At 32.5% G+C, this 26,123-nt stretch overlaps 2 protein-coding genes across 2 annotated transcripts; both read right to left on the reverse strand.

The window, feature by feature from the left end:
* Window positions 1-5,604: 5,604 nt before the first annotated feature.
* LOC115441972 lies at window positions 5,605-12,098 on the reverse strand. Its single transcript, XM_037440511.1, has 7 exons — window positions 12,047-12,098; window positions 11,910-11,942; window positions 11,329-11,400; window positions 8,538-8,676; window positions 7,326-7,477; window positions 6,824-6,982; window positions 5,605-5,789 (listed from the first exon to the last, which is right to left on the reverse strand). Exons 1-7 carry the CDS (start codon window positions 12,096-12,098, stop codon window positions 5,605-5,607), a joined length of 792 nt encoding a protein of 263 aa, XP_037296408.1.
* A 6,637-nt stretch (window positions 12,099-18,735) lies between these two features.
* LOC115441960 lies at window positions 18,736-25,832 on the reverse strand. Its single transcript, XM_037440512.1, has 5 exons — window positions 25,769-25,832; window positions 21,798-22,023; window positions 20,464-20,615; window positions 19,961-20,119; window positions 18,736-18,925 (listed from the first exon to the last, which is right to left on the reverse strand). The coding sequence occupies exons 1-5, from the start codon at window positions 25,830-25,832 to the stop codon at window positions 18,741-18,743; spliced, it is 786 nt and encodes a 261-aa protein (XP_037296409.1). The 3' UTR covers window positions 18,736-18,740.
* Window positions 25,833-26,123: the final 291 nt, after the last annotated feature.

Raw genomic sequence — 26,123 nt, forward strand, 5'->3', positions numbered from 1 at the left:
TGTAGTTCAGCATTTTATAAACAAACTTTAAAATTACATGTTTCCAGAGTCTTCATTAAGGAAGTACACACCCATCAATTTCACGTCAACACGTGTATACAAGAGCACGCGTGGAAACTGCATTTAGTATTTTCCACTACTTTATCGCTATTTTCCATATCCATGGACTGCTATGTTTGAAACCTGTCCGCTTTGTACGTACTAAACCGGCAATGCATAACAAATAAACACCGTCGTTTATGAACAAAATTTATGGTTGCATGAATATTTACTCTAATGGGCAGTGGATTTAGTTGCATTAAGGTCGAATATCCAGCGAAATTATCTGTTATGAATTGTTTTGTAATATCATACTAACATTACGTATGTTCAAGAAGGTACATTTAATTTAATTGTGGTCTTTTAACATAATAGATGTCACGTGCTGAAATGGTATAAACACAAGGGTCGTAATGCTATATCAAACACTGCAATTATACTCGTCTCGTCTTTAACAAAGTCTCGTGTACAGTCGCAAAGAAAACATTAATTAATGATGATACATCTCGAGCTGAACATGAAATTAATCAACGAGTTATTACATGACAAATCGACTACATACCGGCAAATTTGACATTTGAACGGAAATTTAAAGCAAATTTTTGATTTGAAAGCGAATAAATACCCACGCATATTTCACGTTTCGGTCTTTTGCAAATAGAATCAATTTGTAGGTTCGTTAAAAATATATCATTTATATAGACTATGTTACAAGGTTACCAAAATGAGACGATTTATAACTTGTTTGCCTCAGTAACTCAATCGTATTCATTATTTGTTTTTATTTACATCAAACCAATATTCTAAATTTCTTCGTGCCCTATAGTCTAAAATCATTAACCACTATTGCGATCACAATTTCAAATAACTTAATATAGTTCTGAAAGTAGTCATCAACTTAAAATAAGTCATAAATTTTGATACAATCAGCATGAATATCTGGAATCAATTGGTCATCCCTATCAAAAAGGTTATATATACCGATTGTAAACTGTAAAGACATAATTTTACAAATTTGCATGTTAAGCGGGAGCAGAATTTTGAACCTTACAACGTTCATACACTTCACTGTTTGTCCAGTTTAGTCGAAAGCATAAGGGAATGCGTCGATTAGAATATCAGACTCAAATACAGTAATTGTTTAGCACTTGTATTTATCCAAAACACATCCCTATTTACCTCAGTACTGCAGTTCTTTGTCGCACAACTTCAAAATGCATCTACATTTACAATTTATCTGGTATACTGAAAATTCACAAGCGGTTGTGACATTTAATTAATTGCCATTAGATGACACATTTGTTTGTTACAACAAAAATTGATTGACTTGATTACATCTAAATATTTATAACTAAATAAACTTGAAATGTTGCTTAGCCAAACGAATGAAATAGGCAATGAAATGGTATATTTCTATCCACCTATATTTTTTGCTTGATTATATCGCTATATTGAATTTAAGAAGTAAACGAGTTTGGAATAAATCAGTACTTGTTTTGTTTATCGATTGATTTTTTTTATGTCCAACTTTATTGTTTATAAATAGGTACTTTTAAAACTAGGTGGACAGGTTAGACTTAGATAAAAAAATGGCTCTGAACACTACTTATGTCCGCGACTCCATCTGCATGGAAATATATTTTGAAAGCCTATTCATCTTATACGGTTTCTGGATTTCTGATCTAATTTTATTCAGCCGTTTGTCTGCATGTTTTGAAACCCCATGCTCTTATTTAGTTACTGGATTTATGATTAAAATTCATTCAACCATCTGTATTTGATGCATGAACATTAACTCAGAAGCAGTCAGCAGATAGTCTTCAATTTTATATAAACACATCTTAGTAAAATAATTTTATTATCAACTAGTAAAGTTTTTGTTCAAGTACTATGTAAACTACAACTCGTGTAATTATCGTCTTTATTTGTATTATCTGTCTATTGTAGGTATATATTGCATACATTGTATGTATCAGTCACTTAGTTCTGGAAGTTCAGTAACTAGACGAATTATTTCCTAGATTACGTCAATTTATATAAAAACGTTAAGTTCTAAATGAGTGACAATTAAATTAAATTTTCAAAAATAAGATTATTGTTAAAATGAGGATATGGGCTTAACAATTAGCCAAGTTTTGTAAAAATGCATTCAGATAGAGGGACAAACGTCGGAACTTAAGTTTTTGTTTGAACTTCGAATCACAAATATTCATCCTTGATCAGGTATCGATACACAAATAAAAATGTTAGAGTTCAAAACAAAATGTTAACAAAATGCCATGTTGCAATTAATTGTCTACCTACAATTAAGTAGGCATTATTGGTATAGCCGGTATACACAAAAATTTAATAGAATATTTTTATAACAAAATATACCGAAGGAAACGAAAGCAAAAAATTTCGTGCAAAAAAGATTACGGAGTGTAACAAAAACACATTTCAGAAAACATCCTCTTGAAGATGAAACTGAGAGTCCACTCGACATAGAACATACATGAAAATCGTCGCAGATTAAAAATGTCCAGTGCTATATTGCAAGGAAATAATACTGAAATTAATGATATTAAACTATGATATTGACGCAAAGACGCTTAAAAGTAAATTAACATTTAGCCTAGTTGAGAGTGAAACGGACTGTCGAGACGAGTGTCTGGACGTCCAAACCAATAAAGCTATATGTGTACCTATTCTTTGATTGTCGTTTACTGTAACAGTGAAGGGGAACATCGTGAGGAAACCTGCATACCTGAGAAGTTCTCCATCATAATTTTGATGGTATGTAAAATCTGCCAACTCGCATTAGGTCAGTGTGGTGGACTAAGGCCAAACCATCTAAGTAGTAGAGAAAGTACCTGCTGAGTATTGGGGCAGAATAGAAAAAAGGTTGATATCATACTCAGTTGTTTTTGGTCTTCTTTTGTCACCTTGTTCCTTTTTATCACTTTTTTTCAATTTACGGACATATTGGCTATTGCTGTTTTATTATACGTATTAATTTGTCTGCTGCTAAACAGACATATTATAATGAGAATTTTAATAGTTTTTTTGTTTTTTTTTTTATTCGACTCGGATATTTTAGTGAACTTTTCTATCCAATTTAAATATTAACGAACGAGTTACTCACATCCGTGCTTATATCACGGAGCAATAGACTGGGAGAAAAAATCAGCGGACGTATTATGCATTTCATAAATCCTCAACTTATTTGTAGATATACAATAAGTATAGTAAATAAACCCTCAACTTATTCGTACAAAAGACAATACAATGTCTACATTGGTAATTTAAACAGTATCAAGTAATGATTTCTTATCTTCACGCGAATGTTAGACAATAAAATTAAACTATTTTTCGGATTTTATCGCGGTTTTAATATTTTAGTTTTCTCCCGACGCGACGTTTCGAAGACTTGCAGCCTTCGTGGTCACGGGGGGACTGAGGTCAAATCCGCAAAGTCAAACTTACAATATCTACCTACATTTTACAAATATACAACTTTTTAAATTTTAGCTGTTGGTGGTTCGATCTTCGCAGAATGAACTCACCGTGTCTCAGTATCAGTTAGTACACTTATGTCTTCTAATTCAGTAAACTGATGTATAAATAGTATTTTATACTTCTGAATAAAAATACTAAGAGGAAGTTCATGTAATGATTAGCTTAAAATGTTATTAGTCTTTTACGTAACGATTTGGGAAGGGCTAGGATGGATTATCAGCCACCGGCATCCTTAGGTTCAGTACGAAAAGTATTGGCAAATATGCCACATCATTTTAGTTTTCTATAAATTTACATTGATCTAGTTCTATTCTTTTTAAGCCGAAAACAAATATTTTTTTTATATAAGAAAAGTTCTGTTAACTTTTGGATTCCATTAAATCAATTACAAGCAATTGGAAAGTTTAAAAGAATAACATTAGCTAGTTTTTCTAATAACAATTATGTTTGTTGTTAGGTTTTATTTCCTTTCTTCAAAGGAATACAAAGGTCATGAAATGATAAATAGTCATAACCGACTATAAACACTGACACAGCTAGAAAAAAATTGGGTACGTTGATAATTTTAAGAAGGTAAAATAAGAAATTAGAAGTAAAAGATATGCCTACGTAAGTGGGTCGCATTCTGAGATCAGCCTGTGTATATACGGTTCTAACAGGCCGGCATAATTGTGTCGACTACCGAGGGGTAATCATCTCTCGTCAGTCGACAATCTATTGGACTCCAACCCACTTACCATCACATACAGTAAGGTCACTTTGTCGTGCCCGTATTAAGAAGAAAAAATACATCGAATTCGTTAAAACTTTTGAACTAATCTAAGTGATCCTCAGAATCATAAATGTATAATAACAATAATTATAATAATATCAACCCTGTATTATATACTGTCCCACTGTTGGGCACGGGCCTCCTCTACTACTGAGAGGGATTAGGCCTCAGTCCACCACGCTGGCCTAGTGCGGATTGGTAGACTTCACACACCTTCGAAATTCCTATAGAGAGCTTCTCAGGTGTGCAGGTTTCCTCACGATGTTTTCCTTCACCGTTAAAGCAAGCGATAAGTCACAAAGAATACACACATAATTTTAGAAAAGTGAGAGGTGTGTGCCCTTGGGTTTTAAACCTGCGGACATTCGTCTCGGCAGTCCGTTCCACAACCAACTAAGCTGTCGCCGCTTGTGAATTATAAATATCTTGATGTAATTAAATCTATTACACTAATTTTAGTATTACCTCTTTATACCAACTCATTGACTTCAGAAGTAAACAACAGCGGAGTTCTATGCAATTTCAAAGCAAATTGCTCCGTTGTTTACCACCCACTCGTTATAGAAAATTATTATGACACTGAGTACTTTACACATTGTATTTACTATGTGGCCATTCATGTTGTGAAAGCAAAACAATGGTTATAGCATGAAATTATTTAAAATTTGCTAGGTTTAGGTTAGGTTAGACTGCTTTTTATAATCAAGAATTTTATAACAAAAGAAAGAATATTTCCTTCTGACGTACTAAAAATAGAGTCGATTGTAGATATCACAAAAGCAGACAGAATTAAATTATTATGTTCCTTCATCGTCTTATTTTAATTCAAAACAGGTTTTGAAGCATACGATAGTATAAAGAAAAGTCTTACATCGAAAAAGTAAAACATTATATTTCACTTTCAACTAATTAAGGAACATTTTCTAATGCCTATAAAAATGTATTAGAAATAACATAGAATTTATACTACTCAAAGCTGAACTTATTGTACTCGTAACATGAATTACAAAGAAGTGCGTCAAATATTCGTATTGAGCAAGTTAATGTTTAATTCATTCTCAACAGTCTCTATTTTATGTAAAAAAAAAAGATCATCATACATTTTGACACAAACTGTTTTAACTACATAATTTATTACTTTAGCTCCTAATGCGGTCTCAGGCACTGTTCAAATTTCCATACAAAATGTACTTAATCGTAATCAAAACTAATTTAAATTATATTTATATGGTCAATATTCGTGCTAGGAGTACAGTAAGTTTTACAACATTGGTATTCTTCAGAATTTTCTAAGTTCAATAATATTTGTTACTAATGAAGTACGAGACGTCGTCATCGATGTAATCGCTAACAGGGACGTTGTTAAAGTATTTCTGTGTTAAGTCAAAGACATATTTGAAGAATCCATCGAGGACAGAGACTCCAGTCGCCTTCAAAATCATCTTCCAGTATTGGTTCACAACACCGAGGATAAGGTCACCTGAAGAGAAAAAGAAGATTAGTATGGTTTCTTGTACTTTTGCATTTCTTCTTGCAATTTCTCTAGTTCAAATTAATGTGTAACACCTTTTGATAAAACATTAAGGCAGTAATGATGTTTATATGATTTCTGTGTAGTCGTTATCGCATTTGTTGGTGGAATATTCGCAAGTATTGTGCTTTCCGTAGAATAGCGCACACCCGATATACGGTGAAAAATCTTCTTTGGTAATTTATTATTTATAACTGAGTCGACCGGTTTCATTTTTTATTGAATTGAATGACGAGACGAGCAAGTAGCTCGCCTGTATGAGTAACGACTGCCTAGAACTTTAAATTACAAAGAACTGCGTTGCATGACATTGCACTTGATCAAATTATTCAAAACTAAACCTTATTCCGCCCGACAGTAAAATTATGGACCATTTTATGTTTTAAAACCAATTGAGCTCGTTTCAGCATGTTAGGTTTTCCGATACACATAGAGAGCTTCATAATTTAATTTGCCTTAGATAAAACCAAAGATTACCCACAGAGTTCATGATAACCATAAATTAAACAAGATTAAACGACTAGTAACTAGTGAGACTTAAGGACTGTTCTGTCCTTATTTAGTTAGCCTAGGTTGAATTTACACCATTGAAGAAGATGGACTGAACTATTCAGTATTATTGTGATCAGACCTACAACTAATCATATAAGATGTTATTAAATTATCTACATTAGCTATCAATACATATGAATAAAGGTAGGTAATACATTGTAAGCCCCAAATAGACAGAAGTGCTTGACCCTATCTAAAAATAATAATGATATAGTAAGAATTTATGATTGACTAGGTTTTGCCCGCAGCTTTTTCTGTTACAAAAAGTATTTTTAAACAGCATATCTCACAATATCTCTCTCCTTCTTTCTTTCATTATTTTTATTTTTATGAACTTGCTTTCTTTAGAAAAATATAGAAAGAGAGGGAGTTAAAAATATCCCGCTACATTAAAGTAACGCAACATGAATAAAATATTAATATTGACTTACTAGCTTCCAGTTGGCCTAAGTAAAGGGTGTCGGCAGTAAAGCTGATTCCTTGCAAAATTTCAACGCCAACTTTAGAGTTTTCGAAGTTCAGGTTAAGGAAGTTATCATTTCCACGCCTTTCAACATTGAAGAGGAAATCGTATGACAGCTTCAATTTTTCTGCCAGCAAAAAGAATTGATTAATATGAAATCTTAGAATGAGTACTCCTCTGAAGATTATCTGGAAAAATCAGTATCTATTAAAGTGTGGTATGGATTTCTAAAGTATATTTGCTGTATTGCTTGATGTTAAACTGAACTGATTGCAAGTTAATTATTGTTTCGTAAAACTTCGAAAGGATCCCAAAACTCAATACCATAACAATAAAAACACATACATTTTAAATTATTTGACAACAATATCTTTATGATTTAATGTCGATGCTATTCGCTACGAGTTAAACTTTCATAGTACATTAGTTTGTATGGTCTACAAAATATTTTCATTTTCCATAATACTTACCAACTTTGACTCCACCGTTGCCCTCTCCGCAGATTAAGTCACCGTCCAATAAGTTTCTGATTAAGGAACTGTTGGAGTAAAGTTTGTAATGACCGTTGATGCTGCCGTCGCATACAACTTCTACGGCTCCGTAGCGTTTGTCAAAGTCCAACCTGAAATATGGGAGAAATTCTATTATTTAAACAAAGGCATTAATTGAAATAGCTGCGATAGCCTAGTTGGTTGTGGAACGGACTGCCGAGACGAATGTCCGCAGGTTCAAATCCCAAGGGCACACACCTCTGACTTTTCTAAAATCATGTGTGTATTATTTGTTAATTTATTGTTCGCTTTAACGGTGAAGGAAAACATCGTGAGGAAACCTGCACATCTGAGAAGTTCTCTATAGGAATTTCGAAGGTGCGTGAAGTCTACCAATCCGCACTAGGCCAGCGTGGTGGACTAAGGCCTAATCCCTCTCAGTAGTAGAGGAGGCCCGTGTCCAACAGTGGGACAGTACATAATATAGGGCTGATATTATTATTATTAATTGAAATAAAACTATTTACGGATTTTATCGCCGTTTTTTGAATTGCAATTTTCTCCCGACGTTTTGATGACTTTGAATAATTTTATTTCAGTGTTCTAACATTAGCGAAAACTTAAGAAAAAATTATGCAAAGACATTAATTGTAGAACTCTGGAATATGCATAGTATGTTAGGATACAAACGTGTTAAGACGACGATTGCAAACGAGACCGGAGATGTACAAACTGTGTGTGTAATGGTATGTGTGTGTTTTTTTTATATCAAATTAATGTACGGTTAATGAGATTATAAATTAAATTAATAATTATTTCCTTTTTCCAACTAGGTGTTGCTCGCAGCTTCGTTTGTGTGAAAGGCCTTTCCCGCTGCAACAATCCCTAAATTACTGTAACGATCTATAGTTCCATCTGTACGACGCCAGCGCCATCTGATTGAAAATTCTAATATTTCCCACGGAACAAATTACTGGGGAAAAAAGTACCTAGCCTATATTCTACAGAACATGTTCTATCTGTGTGCCAAATTTCATCCAAATAAATACTATAATAATAAACATTTAAACATCAGACATATTCACACATTTTCGCATTCATGTAATCAGATTTAATGGTATTTTTAACTAATATCAACTTAAAATTGTTTTATATGTAATAAAAATATGAAAAGTAAGTTTGCATACTAACCAAAATTTGTCAACTACGCAAGACCTCAAGCCTTGGCCGACACCTTCAACCAATTCGAGATCGAGCCATCCGGGTACTGATGCAGCGTAGTTTTTGATCACAACGGAGTCCAGTTTCGGGATGCCGAGGTTTGGGTATCCATTTTAGCAACCTCCCACACTACTGACCGAAAGTAGTTTTTCAAGCATTCACTGTCTTTGTGGTTGCATTTTTTACAAGGCGACACTGAAAAAATATAATTGAATATATTAAAACAATTAAAAACTATTTTAGATGCAAGAGCGACACGATTTATTAATATAAAAATAAATCGTGTTGATTACAAATGAGGATGGGTTTTATGCTAAAGTTATGACAATAAAAAATATTTATTACATAGGTCATTTATGTTCACGAATCTTAATTTATTCATTTTAGTATCTATTTTTGTTTATTTATGCATAAATATTTTAAATCACTACGTCAGCGTCTTGAATCACTTCTTGATGGATGTTTTTTTTTAGATTTACGCAACTTTTAAGTATTGCAACGGTAAAGATTTTTTTTGGAATTTTAAACGCACTGTTTCCAACCATAATTTCCACTAAAGTTTTTTTAAGAACATCATAAGACTTAATGGCATTTCCCAAAGCAAACGGCCTTGAGAATTCGTTCTGTACATCTACGACACCCAAGTTACGGGAGAGAGTATACAAAGATTTACGAATAATTTTATTTAAAATATCATTTCTTGGCTTTTCGTAAATATTAAACTACCAAAATATTCCTTATTAAATAATCTATTTTATAATATTGGTTGCAAATTAAAATTACGCGTATTGGGAGGAGATGCTAAGAATTAACAATGTTTTTGCACGCCTTTTGTGTAGGAATGTAGTATTAATGGTAGAAATAAAATAATGATTAAGTTGGATATAAGAATGCTTAGTATTCGTAATAAATATAATTATATCTTATTAACCCTTTTATATATTATAGTTTGCCATTCTGTTTTATTTTGCTGTGAATCTTTTAGAGCATTTTTATTAGATTTACGTTTCTATCCGCAAAAGAGTAAATACCATAGGTAAACGCTAAGTTATTTAAGATTTTACTGTTTAAAACTTCGAGCTAGATGATATATCTGGCTGATGATAGACTGAGCTGTATTCTTTTTGCATCCTTAGTTGTGAAGGGCTAAGAAAAAAAATATATTGTGTATGTAAAATATTAACAAGCTAGTTTAATGTGTATGTGCAATACCGTGCGGAAGATTACGATTGAATCTTCCTTTGTACTGATAATTCTATAGGTTTGTCAAGCATATTTTTTCCCTGTTTTATTTTTGTTATTTATTTTTTTTCTTTATTCCTACTGACAATTTCAACGGTGTGACAAGCTTTTTTTCCATTTAATTATTATTTAGATTTTTTTTTCTGAATTTAATTTATATTATAACAACATACTAGTTAAATATAAATTAACGTTTATCAGTATTTTTCGTAATATTTTTACAAATGGCACAAGCGGAAAATCAATAAAAAAGTATTTTTAAAACGCCATGGAGAATGCTCGCCGCTGCGTGCTTACATTATAAGGTTAAGGTTTTCGGAATGCTCTTAAATAGAAGACCTAGATAATAGACACTTTGAGATATTTATTTTTTATAATATTAATAGTATTATAATTTTACTTTTATTTAATAAATAAAGCCATATATTCGTCTTGAACCTCTACTAACATTGTGCCAAAAATACCAATAACAAATATTTTAACCAAAAATCCCAATTCCATGATGTTGCCGCTGCGATGAATACTCTTAGAGCAGTAGTAATTGCAAAACGTGTAAAATAAAAATTAATTTTATTTTATATTTATTTTGTTCGAAACTTACACTTTTTTATTTTACATCTACGGTTCGAGTAACTAACTGATTGTAAAGTGTTATTTTCAAGAGATATGGGCGGGATTTCATTTAGTAATGCATCATCAAGGCGACTCTGTATAATATGTGAGTGAGATATGTTTTTTTTTAATGATTGTGCAATATTGCCTTCTACATATCCCCTCTTATTGACATTTTGACAGTCTGAGCTTATAAAAATTGCATTGTTACGAAATATCAATTTTCTGCCATCTTGTATGAATTCAATTATGAAATTTATATTAAAGAATTTATTGATATTCTATTCAATAATTTGCGCTTAGATATTAGGTATTAGAGCAAGAGCCCGTGAACCCCAGACCTTCGTTATTTTATAAAAGCTGAAAGTTTGTTAGCGCATGCTCCCAACACAGGTAACAACGATGGGCCATTATGAAGTTTGGGCTACAGTGGCTTTGGCAGGTACACGGTACTAAAGGTGTGTAAAGTAGCTTTGATTACACGCAATTTTGTTCGTACTCAATAAATACGGTTTACTAAAAATACTTAATAAACACAATGAATTAATTATTTATCAAAAGTCATATAAAATTTTAATGGAAATAATTATTTAGAAAAATTTTAATTACAGGTTATAATTATAACTATTATCGAACATAATAATTATTATTACCCAATAATTATATCCTGTAATTCATAATTTTCAAAGCGATTACGCCCATGAAAGTTTTTATATAAATATAATTTATCAATTTTTATTTTAGCTACTATAATAATAATAATTATTATTATTTATTTAATAATTTACAATTATTTTCCTACAAGTTATCGATACGGTCTTGTCTTTTATTTTTCTTATTGGAAATTTATAAAACAACAAATATCAGCATATGGAAATAATAATAAAAAAATATCAATATTACTCACCAAAGTAAGCATCAGCCAAAACTATGGCGCTCACAAGAAGGATCACAATTTTGCCAACAGCCATGTTTACTTCTGTTTTCGAAAATGATTTGAACAGATATAAACGCAGACATCCGCAAGTAGCTTATATATTGACGTCGCCAAACAACCGCACGTATAAATGCGGACAAAAAAAACGTGTCCAAGGTCAGTTTTTTACTTTGAATATTATTAGCAATTTTGATTTTATACGTTCATTTATTTATTATTATTATAAGTCTTTTTTTTTTGATAAATTAATATATGCGACTCTAATGCTAAAAATAATTTTCAAACGAAATAGATGTAAGAAAATTAGTTTTTTTTTAATTATCAGTCTTTAGAATGGGTAGCGACGATTTCGAGAAATCTTGGTGCAACAAGATACCCCGGGGCCGTCCCGTATGCCTTGAAGGAAGCCACCGCGGGTTTTGGTTGGTATGCCGGTCTAGGGTATGCAGGGGTTACGGACTCGGTCTAATGCTCGCTCGGATGATGCTATACTCCCGAGTGTCGACATTGGGCCGTAAGACCGGTGAAACCAACATAACCATTCCACTCACCCTCCATGTGGTGGTAGCCGTAAGGCGTTGTCCCTGCGAATAAAAAAAGGCTTAGAATGGAGATTATCACTAGGTCCGTGAAATCACTTGAAACTTTATGACCGCGGACACCTGATAGGAAAATCATTGTAACTCACTTTTTGGACAAATTGAGTTACAATAGTATTCCGGCTCCTCATTTTCCCTCATTTTTTATATAATCCCCGTTTATTTATTCTATTTAATTTGGAAGTTATAAAAGGGAAAATTATCATAAGTTGTCAAGTGGAAAGGGTATCTTTAGATACGTAATGCACCCTCCCTCAATTGTACAAAATGTAACAGTAAAATTACACAAAAATTAAACCGGCTTCAAAAAGCACCAGATACAAAAAAAAAATATAACAGGCAAGGTGCGTGGGGGTAAGACTGTTGGAGGTGTACCATCGTATAAATCAAATAACTTGCTATTGTTTTATAGTTTTTATTTTCTGAGAACATTCCCTGCTCCCATCTTGATCTCTACATTCCACTTGTTCGCGCGAGTGATTCCGAAAAGTTATGTTAACGTAGCCAATAAACAGGATATCGGTATTTCGCTGTCCCTTGGCAGATCCGGACTAACCCCATGCAAGAATATGCTCAATTTTAATTGAGTATTTACTGTTTTCAAGAATTTTTTAGCTATATGTTATCATAAAGCAAAAAAATATTTAGTCTTGTTTATTCATATTTGTCGAAACACATCGATAGTTAACGCTGTGATCAATCTTTACAATTATTTGCATTTAAAGAACGGATTAAAGTCATTCAATATTGCACTTGTTAAATACTGCAAATGTTTGTATAAGTACACAAAAACGTAAAAATTTAATAATTAGGCAAATTTTATTGGTTCAGGGGAATAACTGATTTTGTTGAATTGTTATTTATTTACACGTGTACCTACTATTTATTCTAATATTTATAAAAATATCTACAGTGTCAATAGTGAGGGATAAGATCGGGTCATCTTCATCATCAGCCCGATACAGTCCACTGCTCGACATAGGGCTCTCTCAAAGTACGCCACAGAGCCCGATCAGCTGCTTTATGCATTCAGTCGCTGCCGACCCTCTTGTGTAAGTCGTTTCACCATTTGGCCTCAACTAGCCCCCAGCGCTTGTAATATCGGGTACCTAGATCTATTTTAAAAACAAAATTAGCTCCTAAAAATATTTTAAGAAATTTATATATTTTTTCGAATTTGTATAAATGACAGTAGACTCAACCAAACGCAACAAAAAAAATTAGCTAAAAACGTCATAAGAAAGCAAAATTCGCAATTTAGTTTACTGACTTAATTATTATACTTATTTTAATTTTAAAACTAAAACACTGACGATTTTAAAAAAAAAACCATTTGGCCAATCTGGAGGTATATTCTTTCGAATAAAAAAATAATTTTCAAAATTGGTTCATAAGATTTTTTTCTATAAATATTGATACGGTGGCAAAGATCTTTTATGCGAGAGTCCTTCTGGGTAAAAACCACTGGTATGTCTAATTTCGTAGCTAAACAGCTTTGAACAAGCACTATTAAGTTTCATCTTTGTTGTAAATATGGTATATGTTCTTAGTAATTAAATAAAGTTAGTAAAAAGATGTTATTTACATGAGTGTTTATTTCGGACTAAAGAGAAGTAACTATGGCAAACAAAACACAAATAGTTCTAAAAATAGAACATATAAAAAATAATAAGTCACGACGAAGGTTACAATCTCCAACAGCATAAATAACATCTTTTTACTAACTTTATTTAATTACTAAGAACATATACCATATTTACAACACGTTATCAGCACGAACGCTTAGTTCTTAGTTTTTGTCACGTTATTTGGTAAAATAAAGTTGAATATATTTTTTGTGTGACTAGGAAATAGTAATAGTCTGAAAATATCACATGAATCTGGAGATGTTTCGAGTATGAAAAATTCCCTGCGTCGATCACATCTTTTCCATTTCCTTGTTTGAGGATAAAAGATGGATATCCGACTTGGAAGTTCAAGATGCGAAATTACCTTATCCATGAGGATTTATGGGAAACAATTAGTGGATACCGAGATGGAGACACAACCCCTGCCTCTACAAAGGTACGCAAAGACGCAAAGGCATTAGCAAAGATATGCTTATCAGTAGAAGGTGCAGCGATAACCCATATAAGATGTGCGAAAACTGCATCTGAGGCATGGACTTGTTTGCAAAAAGCCTTTGAAGATAAGGGAATAGGACGAAGATTATTTTTGGAGCGTAGACTGTACAGGTTGAGTCTATCAGAGTTCAAAAATATTGAACTATATATTAACGCAGTTATGTCAACCGCACAGGATCTTGCGGATATTGATGTACTCATAGAGGACAAGTCTATTGCTGCAATACTTTTGGGAGGTCTAACTCCAAGGTATGAACCTCTCATTATGGCTTTAGAAAATTGTAATGTAGACGTGACTACAGAGTTGGTGAAAACAAAACTGCTTAATGAAATGTCCAAAGATGTGGCTACGTCATTAGACTCTGTTTTTCATGCGAAGAAGAAGCCTAAGTCAATGAAGAAAAATATAGTTTGTTATGAGTGCAAGACACCTGGACATAAGAGACCAGACTGTCCACTGAGAAACAAGAAGGAGAAAGGCAATGCTGTAAATACCAATGATACGATATTTACAACTCTTAATACTTCTGGAAACCCAAGAAAGGACATATTTTATGTAGATTCAGGTTGTACTAGACACATGACTTCTAGACGGGACTGGTTTCAGAATATCTCGATACAGAATCAAGGTTCTGTTACTGTCGCAAATGGAGAACAGATTAAGTGCTGCGGAATTGGAAATATTTCAATAAACACGCCCGAGAACGTGGTCAACAATATTAGTGATGTTGCTTATATACCAGATTTGAAAGCTAGTTTGTTATCTGTATATAAAACTGTTGAAAAGGGTTTTATTTGTGTTTTTGATAAAAATGGATGTAACTTTTATAAATCTGATACTTTTAATTTTACAGGTGAATCTGTTGCTCATGCCTTGCCCTGTGGTGGACTGTACGTTTTAGATGGTACTGTAAATGTTTCCGAGAATGTGGCGGATATTTTTTTGACACAAGATGTGCACTCTGGCTCTGAGACTCTGGCTGTCAGGATAGTTATCAAATTTGGCATAAGAGGTTAGGACATTTGTGTCGTATAGGCATGAACCAACTGAAAAGTCACAAGGTAGGTATAAAGTATACAGGAGTAGATAAAACTAGTTGTATCGCTTGCGTGGAAGGTAAACAAGCAAGAAAACCTTTCAAAAGGTTAGCGTTTAATAGGGCTACTTCCCCTTGGAACTGATCCATATGGATTTGATGGGACCGGTGTCTACAACTTCTTTTCAAGGAAATAGATATATGTTGACAATAGTAGACGATTATACGCGAAAAGTGTTTGCTTATTTTATTTCTTCTAAAACAGAAGTCAAAGATATATTTTGTGTGTTTCAATGTTTTGTTGAAAATCAGTTAGATAAAACAATTAAAGCAATTAGGACTGATGGAGGTAAGGAGTTCGTGAATAAAGAGTTTGTTGATTATCTTGCTTCAAAAGGTATTGAACATCAAACAACGACGCCTTATAGTCCTCAGCAAGTTGGAGTAGCGGAACGCACCCATCGTTCGGTTACAGAAAAGGCAAGAACGTTGCTAGCTGAAAGTTCACTACCGAAAGCATTCTGGGAAGATGCATTCCAAGTTGCCATTTACCTTAAGAATAGGTCTCCTCATCGAGCCTTTGGTGGACAAATTCCTTATGACAAATGGTATGGACGAAAAGGTGATAGCCATCTAAAAGTATTTGGTTGTAGAGCTCTAGTCCATATACCTTCGTGTCACAGGAAGAAATTAGATGTCAAGGCACAGGAAGCAATTTTCGTCGGTTATTCTAAAAATCCAGGCACTTATATTTTTAGGGATCCTGCTAACCCACGAAAAGTTATTATATCCAGAGATGCAACCTTTTTTGAAAATTGCTTTACAGCGCTAAAGCAGAAGCAATCTGTCGCACAGTCAAAATCTATATTGTTATTTGATGAGCAAAAAGAGATTGAGTCTGAGTTTGATCATGACTGTCAATTCTATGACTGTGATGAGAGTATCAGCCCGGCGGCTGAAGCAACTTTACCAGTAAATCTAGAAAGTACAAAAGAGTCAGTGACTCTGGAGGAACGAGAGTCTCTCAGTGACTTAAGACTGCCTAGTGTGGAAGAAGAGACAGCGAATTTGGAACAGGAATCGCACCCTGAGCGCAGATACCCTTCCAGAGACAGAAAAACAACAAATTTTTATAAAGCTTACAATACGTCATTGGTAGATTCTAATGAACCTACGACATATTACGAAGCTACTCATGCCGATGATGCTGATAAGTGGCAACATGATATGGTTGATGAGTATAGTTCCTTAAGGAAACTCCATACATGGAATTTAGTAGATAGACCTAACAAAAACGTTATACCATGTAAATGGATTTACAAAATTAAAAGGGATGCTTATGGTAATATTACCAAGTATAAAGCGAGACTCGTCGTCAAAGGTTTTCATCAAGTTGAAAGTGTAGACTACAACGAGACGTTCGCACCAGTGATTCGTCATTCTTCCCTCCGCACGTTGTTTGCGATAGCTGCAGATATGAAGTTGAGAATGAAGCACTTAGATGTCGATACAGCTTTCCTTAACGGCGATTTAGAAGAAGAAGTTTTCATGGAGCAACCTCTTGGTTTTATTGAAAGGGGTAAAGAAAACAAAGTTTGTTTATTGAAGAAATCTCTTTACGGTCTTAAACAGGCACCGCGAGCTTGGAATAAAAAGTTAAATGAAACGCTTTCTAAAATAAGTTTCATAGGAACTCCTTCCGAACCTTGGGTGTATACTAAACTTTTTGGTAAAGAACTTGTAATATTAGGAATCTTTGTTGATGACATAATAGTCTTCTTTAATTCTGATTTGACATTTGACACTGTCAAGAATGATTTGTCGAAATATTTTTCATTAAAAGATCTCGGAATACTGAAATGTTACTTGGGACTACAAGTTGAAAGTGATTCCGAGAGTATAAGGTTGAACCAGCGAAATTATATTCTTTCTATATTAGAAAAATTTAATATGAAGGATTGTAAGGCCGTAGATACTCCATTAATTAAAAAGAATATGGAAAAAGAATGGATGGTCAAGTCGGTGAGTCTTATCCTTATCAGAACTTAATAGGATGCCTCATGTATCTAGCGGTAAACACACGACCAGACATCGCTTACGCCACGAGCTATTTAAGTCAATTTAATACGTGTTTTACTAAAGAACACTGGAATGCTGCTAAAAGGATTCTGCAATACCTAAAAGGTACCCTAAACTATTCATTGGTTTACAGGAAGAATAGAGAACCTTTAAAGGGTTTTGTGACGCAGACTGGGCAAACTGTCCAATCGACAGAAGGTCATACACCGGTTATGTTTACAAGTTAAGTGGAGGTCCAGTATCATGGGAGTCCAAGAAGCAACCTTCTGTTGCGTTAAGTTCGGCCGAGTCAGAATATATGGCATTAGCGTCTGCCACGAAGGAAGCGTGTTACTTACGTCGGTTTATATACGAGATAACAGGTATACTTTGTTCAGTTAACTTAGCTTCTGACAGCCAAAGTGCCAATAATCTTGTTCGAAATCCTGTACACCACAGCAGGACGAAGCATATAGATACTAGGTTTCACTTTATTAGGGAAAAGGTATCTAATAATATTGTTAAGTTAGAATATATAAAAAGTAACGATATGCCTGCTGATGTACTAACGAAGGCCCTCGGACCTCTAGCACACAAACGATGTGTAGTTAACTTAGGTTTAGAAACTTAATTATTTTATTAGTTTTGTTTCTGTCACAACTGCGATTAAGGGCGGCTGTTGGAGATTGTAACCTTCGTCGTGACTTATTATTTTTTATATGTTCTATTTTTAGAACTATTTGTGTTTTGTTTGCCATAGTTACTTCTCTTTAGTCCGAAATAAACACTCATGTCAATAACATCTTTTTACTAACCTTTTTTAATTACTAAGAACATATACCATATATACAACAATCTTCAAGCAGTTTATAGTTGTAAATTCTGGGCATTTTGACTTACGGTATAGCATGTTATAGCATGAAATTATTTAAAATTTGCTAGGTTTAGGTTAGGTTAGACTGCTTTTTATAATCAAGAATTTTATAACAAAAGAAATAATATTTCCTTCTGACGTACTAAAAATAGAGTCGATTGTAGATATCACAAAAGCAGACAGAATTAAATTATTATGTTCCTTCATCGTCTTATTTTAATTCAAAACAGGTTTTGAAGCATACGATAGTATAAAGAAAAGTCTTACATCGAAAAAGTAAAACATTATATTTCACTTTCAACTAATTAAGGAACATTTTCTAATGCCTATAAAAATGTATTAGAAATAACATAAACTTTATACTACTCAAAGCTGAACTTATTGTACTCGTAGCATGAATTACAAAGAAGTGCGTCAAATATTCGTATTGAGCAAGTTAATGTTTAATTCATTCTCAACAGTCTCTATTTTATGTAAAAAAAAAGATCATCATACATTTTGACACAAACTGTTTTAACTACATAATTTATTACTTTAGCTCCTAATGCGGTCTCAGGCACTGTTCAAATTTCCATACAAAAATGTACTTAATCGTAATCAAAACTAATTTAAATTATATTTATATGGTCAATAATCGTGCTAGGAGTACAGTAAGTTTTACAACATTGGTATTCTTCAGAATTTTCTAAGTTCAATAATATTTGTTACTAATGAAGTACGAGACGTCGTCATCGATGTAATCGCTAACAGGGACGTTGTTAAAGTATTTCTGTGTTAAGTCAAAGACATATTTGAAGAATCCATCGAGGACAGGGACTCCAGTCGCCTTCAAAATCATCTTCCAGTATTGGTTCACAACACCGAGGATAAGGTCACCTGAAGAGAAAAAGAAGATTAGTATGGTTTCTTGTACTTTTGCATTTCTTCTTGCAATTTCTCTAGTTCAAATTAATGTGTAACACCTTTTTGATAAAACATTAAGGCAGTAATGATGTTTATATGATTTCTGTGTAGTCGTTATCGCATTTGTTGGTGGAATATTCGCAAGTATTGTGCTTTCCATAGAATAGCGCACACCCGATATACGGTGAAAAATCTTCTTTGGTAATTTATTATTTGTAACTGAGTCGACCGGTTTCATTTTTTATTGAATTGAATGACGAGACGAGCAAGTAGCTCGCCTGTATGAGTAACGACTGCCTAGAACTTTAAATTACAAAAGAACTGCGTTGCATGACATTGCACTTGATCAAATTATTCAAAACTAAACCTTATTCCGCCCGATAGTAAAATTATGGACCATTTTATGTTTTAAAACCAATTGAGCTCGTTTCAGCATGTTAGGTTTTCCGATACACATAGAGAGATTCATAATTTAATTTGCCTTAGATAAAAACAAAGATTACCCACAGAGTTCATGATAACCATAAATTAAACAAGATTAAACGACTAGTAACTAGTGAGACTTAAGGACTGTTCTGTCCTTATTTAGTTAGCCTAGGTTGAATTTACACCATTGAAGAAGATGGACTGAACTATTCAGTATTATTGTGATCAGACCTACAACTAATCATATAAGATGTTATTAAATTATCTACATTAGCTATCAATACATATGAATAAAGGTAGGTAATACATTGTAAGCCCCAAATAGACAGAAGTGCTTGACCCTATCTAAAAATAATAATGATATAGTAAGAATTTATGATTGACTAGGTTTTGCCCGCAGCTTTTTCTGTTACAAAAAGTATTTTTAAACAGCATATCTCACAATATCTCTCTCCTTCTTTCTTTCATTATTTTTATTTTTATGAACTTGCTTTCTTTAGAAAAATATAGAAAGAGAGGGAGTTAAAATATCCCGCTACATTAAAGTAACGCAACATGAATAAAATATTAATATTGACTTACTAGCTTCCAGTTGGCCTAAGTAAAGGGTGTCGGCAGTAAAGCTGATTCCTTGCAAAATTTCAACGCCAACTTTAGAGTTTTCGAAGTTCAGGTTAAGGAAGTTATCATTTCCACGCCTTTCAACATTGAAGAGGAAATCGTATGACAGCTTCAATTTTTCTGCCAGCAAAAAGAATTGATTAATATGAAATCTTAGAATGAGTACTCCTCTGAAGATTATCTGGAAAAATCAGTATCTATTAAAGTGTGGTATGGATTTCTAAAGTATATTTGCTGTATTGCTTGATGTTAAACTGAACTGATTGCAAGTTAATTATTGTTTCGTAAAACTTCGAAAGGATCCCAAAACTCAATACCATAACAATAAAAACACATACATTTTTAAATTATTTGACAACAATATCTTTATGATTTAATGTCGATGCTATTCGCTACGAGTTAAACTTTCATAGTACATTAGTTTGTATGGTCTACAAAATATTTTCATTTTGCATAATACTTACCAACTTTGACTCCACCGTTGCCCTCTCCGCAGATTAAGTCACCGTCCAATAAGTTTCTGATTAAGGAACTGTTGGAGTAAAGTTTGTAATGACCGTTGATGCTGCCGTCGCATACAACTTCTACGGCTCCGTAGCGTTTGTCAAAGTCCAACCTGAAATATGGGAGAAATTCTATTATTTAAACAAAGGCATTAATTGAAATAGCTGCGATAGCCTAGTTGGTTGTGGAACGGACTGCCGAGACGAATGTCCGCAGGTTCAAATCCCAAGGGCACACACCTCTGACTTTTCTAAAATCATGTGTGTATTATTTGTTAATTTATTGTTCGCTTTAACGGTGAAGGAAAACATCGTGAGGAAACCTGCACATCTGAGAAGTTCTCTATAGGAATTTCGAAGGTGCGTGAAGTCTACCAATCCGCACTAGGCCAGCGTGGTGGACTAAGGCCTAATCCCTCTCAGTAGTAGAGGAGGCCTGTGTCCAACAGTGGGACAGTACATAATATAGGGCTGATATTATTATTATAAATTGAAATAAAACTATTTACGGATTTTATCGCCGTTTTTTGAATTGCAATTTTCTCCCGACGTTTTGATGACTTTGAATAATTTTATTTCAGTGTTCTAACATTAGCGAAAACTTAAGAAAAAATTATGCAAAGACATTAATTGTAGAACTCTGGAATATGCATAGTATGTTAGGATACAAACGTGTTAAGACGACGATTGCAAACGAGACCGGAGATGTACAAACTGTGTGTGTAATGGTATGTGTGTGTTTTTTTTATATCAAATTAATGTACGGTTAATGAGATTATAAATTAAATTAATAATTATTTCCTTTTTACTGGTAAAAGGCAGCTAGCTCTTCGTTGATATTACATTCTTAAGACAGCGATTTATAGAGCAACGAAAATCTATTGATCAATGATGCGATATTTGTTAGAATGTGTCAAGTAAGTAATATATCCAACTAGGTGTTGCTCGCAGCTTCGTTTGTGTGAAAGGCCTTTCCCGCTGCAACAATCCCTAAATTACTGTAACGATCTATAGTTCCATCTGTACGACGCCAGCGCCATCTGATTGAAAATTCTAATATTTCCCACGGAACAAATTACTGGGAAAAAAGTACCTAGCCTATATTCTACAGAACATGTTCTATCTGTGTGCCAAATTTCATCCAAATAAATACTATAATAATAAACATTTAAACATCAGACATATTCACACATTTTCGCATTCATGTAATCAGATTTAATGGTATTTTCAACTAATATCAACTTAAAATTGTTTTATATGTAATAAAAATATGAAAAGTAAGTTTGCATACTAACCAAAATTTGTCAACTACGCAAGACCTCAAGCCTTGGCCGACACCTTCAACCAATTCGAGATCGAGCCATCCGGGTACTGATGCAGCGTAGTTTTTGATCACAACGGAGTCCAGTTTCGGGATGCCGAGGTTTGGGTATCCATTTTTAGCAACCTCCCACACTACTGACCGAAAGTAGTTTTTCAAGCATTCACTGTCTTTGTGGTTGCATTTTTTACAAGGCGACACTGAAAAAATATAATTGAATATATTAAAACAATTAAAAACTATTTTAGATGCAAGAGCGACACGATTTATTAATATAAAAATAAATCGTGTTGATTACAAATGAGGATGGGTTTTATGCTAAAGTTATGACAATAAAAAATATTTATTACATAGGTCATTTATGTTCACGAATCTTAATTTATTTATTTTAGTATCTATTTTTGTTTATTTATGCATAAATATTTTAAATCACTACGTCAGCGTCTTGAATCACTTCTTGATGGATGTTTTTTTTTAGATTTACGCAACTTTTAAGTATCGCAACGGTAAAGATTTTTTTTGGAATTTTAAACGCACTGTTTCCAACCATAATTTCCACTAAAGTTTTTTTAAGAACATCATAAGACTTAATGGCATTTCCCAAAGCAAACGGCCTTGAGAATTCGTTCTGTACATCTACGACACCCAAGTTACGGGAGAGAGTATACAAAGATTTACGAATAATTTATTTAAAATATCATTTCTTGGCTTTTCGTAAATATTAAACTACCAAAATATTCCTTATTAAATAATCTATTTTATAATATTGGTTGCAAATTAAAATTACGCGTATTGGGAGGAGATGCTAAGAATTAACAATGTTTTTGCACGCCTTTTGTGTAGGAATGTAGTATTAATGGTAGAAATAAAATAATGATTAAGTCGGATATAAGAATGCTTAGTATTCGTAATAAATATAATTATATCTTATTAACCCTTTTATATATTATAGTTTGCCATTCTGTTTTATTTTGCTGTGAATCTTTTAGAGCATTTTTATTAGATTTACGTTTCTATCCGCAAAAGAGTAAATACCATAGGTAAACGCTAAGTTATTTAAGATTTTACTGTTTAAAACTTCGAGCTAGATGATATATCTGGCTGATGATAGACTGAGCTGTATTCTTTTTGCATCCTTAGTTGTGAAGGGCTAAGAAAAAAAATATATTGTGTATGTAAAATATTAACAAGCTAGTTTAATGTGTATGTGCAATACCGTGCGGAAGATTACGATTGAATCTTCCTTTGTACTGATAATTCTATAGGTTTGTCAAGCATATTTTTTCCCTGTTTTATTTTTGTTATTTATTTTTTTTCTTTATTCCTATTGACAATTTTAACGGTGTGACAAGCTTTTTTTCCATTTAATTATTATTTAGATTTTTTTTTTCTGAATTTAGTACCGTGTACCTGCCAAAGCCACTGTAGCCCAAACTAATGGCCCATCGTTGTTACCTGTGTTGGGAGCATGCGCTAACAAACTTTCAGCTTTTATAAAATAACGAAGGTCTGGGGTTCACGGGCTCTTAGACTATATAGAATACAGGTACTAAATTTTAAATTTTGATTTATTTTCCATTAAATATATTATTCCTTTAGGATTATAATTGTCAAAAATATATTGATTGTAGGCTGTTTTAAAAAACTTCTAATATAGTGTCACAATTTTTTATACGTCAGTATGTACTACAAATCGGTTTCTTTTGATCAATTATAGTGAAAAATTGTATGAAATTAAATCTAAAAACATTAGATACCCAGATATAAAAATAATAAAAAGATAATAAAATTATTTTAAAACTATATCTCATATAACTAAATAACTAAAAAGATGCCCCTTTGGAGTTATTTATTTAAAAATACTACTTGTAAAACATATAATTTTTAATTAAACTTTTTCTAGATACTCCTCTCTAGTCAGACGACGAGAGAATAAATTACTAGCGGGAATATAAAAAGATTACAGATAATTTTTTAAAATATCAATTTTAAATAGTTTTTAAAAAATATATCTGCCAAAATATTCTTTATTAAATTGAAATACGTTTTGAGCCACACAAATAAAAATAAATTACTGTTTTAAAATAATTTATAGTGTAGTAGCTTTGATTACACGCAATTTTGTTCGTACTCAATAAATACGGTTTACTAAAAATACTTAATAAACACAATGAATTAATTATTTATCAAAAGTCATATAAAATTTTAGTGGAAATAATTATTTAGAAAAATTTTAATTGCAGGTTATAATTATAATTATTATTGAACATAATAATTATTATTACATAATAATTATTATTACCCAATAATTATATCCTGTAATTCATAATTTTCAAAGCGATTACGCCCATGAAAGTTTTTATATAAATATAACACAGGTCGACAAAAAAAAAGTTTTTTTTTGTGTTTCTGTTCTAATGCTTGAATTCTGATTCCAAACATCGAAAAACACTCGGATATCAATTTCTAACTCTTAAAGTTTGCTTTTGTCTGATTTATGTTGATAAGTACGTTTTGAAGATTTTAATTGATTCTTATGAGCAATAGGCGGTAGCATTTTGATCATTTTAATTGCAAATTGTGAATTATGTCTGAACGGCAGTAGTGAGTGTTTACTAGTTTATTACTATTTAAAAAAAAGTATATTTGAGTTGTAACAACCGACTTTTATGTCGTACTTGGTTAGAAAATGGCACCAAGAAAGTGTAAACAGGATGTTGATTAATTCTGTTTTATTTGCAGTGAATTTATTAAACTAAGAAGCAAAAAATTTGCTTTGGCAACGATTTTGAAGCATTGCGAAGCCTGTGACGCTTATTATAACCTCAAAATACGGAATCAAGATGAGAAATGGGTGCCTCACGGTGCGTGTGTTAATTTCAAATTGGAAAATATAATGTGAAAGTGAAACCAATAGTAGAGCCTAAATAAATATTGATGCTACCGTTACATATAAAGTTAGGGCTAATGAAGCAATTTGTGTAAGCTCTAGATCATAATTCTGAAGCTATTGAATATTTAAAGAGATTTTTTCCCAAAATATCTGAAGCTAAAGTTAAAACTGGTATTTTCATTGGACCACAAATAAAACAAATAATGAGCAACGATGATTTCACAAAATTCCTTATTGCTACTGAAAAATAATCCTGAAAGCGTCTGAAGGCAGTAGTCAATTGTTTTTTTTGGAAATCACAGAGTCGACAATTATGAAGAATTTATTGAAACTATGCTTGAAAGTTTTAAATTGATGGGCTGCAGAATGTCCCATAAACTCCATATGCTACAAGCTCACCTGGACAAATTTAAAGATAATATGGGTGCCTATTCAGAGGAGCAGGGAGATCGTTTTTACCAAAATGTGATGGACTTTGAACGAATTTACCAAGAGCAGTACAACGAGAGTATGATGGGATATTACATTTGGGGATTAATACGCACATAAACATAAAAGATCCATTAAAAAAAAACATTTTTGAACATGATTTTTTGTTATTTTCTGTTTGTTTGCTATTATTTAGTCATAATTCTTGTATAAAAAAGACTTTGATGTTCAATAAAAACTTTTTTTATCGTAATTTTAGATAAAATTACAGAGAAAGTATACAAATTTGTATGTGTTTTTTGAAACTCAGTAAAATTGCTCTAGTTTCTACAAAAGCAAACTTTGATCGGAACAGTTATTTTTTTATTTATTTGTAACATAGGAGAAACTAAAATTTCACATTCAGGAGCCAGACTCAAAAATCGTGTTGACCGGTGTAATTTATCAATTTTTATTTTAGCTACTATAATAATATTTATTATTATTATTTATTTAATAATTTACAATTATTTTCCTACAAGTTATCGATATGGTATTGTCTTTTATTTTTCTTATTAGAAATTTATAAAACAACAAATTTCAGCATATGGAAATAATAATAAAAAAATATCAATATTACTCACCAAAGTAAGCATCAGCCAAAACTATGGCGCTCACAAGAAGGATCACAATTTTGCCAACAGCCATGTTTACTTCTGTTTTCGAAAATGATTTGAACAGATATAAATGCAGACATCCGCAAGTAGCTTATATATTGAGGTCCCCAAACAACCGCACGTATAAATGCGGACAAAAAAAACGTGTCCAAGGTCAGTTTTTTACTTTGAATATTATTAGCAATTTTGATTTTATACGTTCATTTATTTATTATTATTATAAATCACTCTTTTTTTGTTAAATTAATATATGCGACTCTAATGCTAAAAATAATTTTCATACGAAATAGATGAAAGTAATTGTTTTTTTTTTAATTGTCAG

Source organism: Manduca sexta, chromosome 19, assembly GCF_014839805.1.
Source record: "Manduca sexta isolate Smith_Timp_Sample1 chromosome 19, JHU_Msex_v1.0, whole genome shotgun sequence".
In the NCBI taxonomy this organism is placed as follows: Eukaryota; Metazoa; Arthropoda; class Insecta; order Lepidoptera; family Sphingidae; genus Manduca; species Manduca sexta.

Excerpts from the sequence above, each read along its gene's own strand:
- LOC115441972 (XM_037440511.1), bottom strand. The coding sequence starts at position 12,098 with ATGAGGGAAAATGAGGAGCCGGAATACTATTGTAACTCAATTTGTCCA. Across the intron at positions 8,677-11,328 it reads TTTGGCTGATGCTTACTTTG|GATACCCAAACCTCGGCATC; the intron begins GTGAGTAATATT and ends GTTGCTAAAATG. Across the intron at positions 5,790-6,823 it reads CTTAGGCCAACTGGAAGCTA|GTGACCTTATCCTCGGTGTT; the intron begins GTAAGTCAATAT and ends TTTTCTCTTCAG.
- LOC115441960 (XM_037440512.1), bottom strand. The coding sequence starts at position 25,832 with ATGGCTGTTGGCAAAATTGTGATCCTTCTTGTGAGCGCCATAGTTTTG. Across the intron at positions 20,120-20,463 it reads CAACGGTGGAGTCAAAGTTG|AAAAATTGAAGCTGTCATAC; the intron begins GTAAGTATTATG and ends TTTTGCTGGCAG. Across the intron at positions 18,926-19,960 it reads CTTAGGCCAACTGGAAGCTA|GTGACCTTATCCTCGGTGTT; the intron begins GTAAGTCAATAT and ends TTTTCTCTTCAG.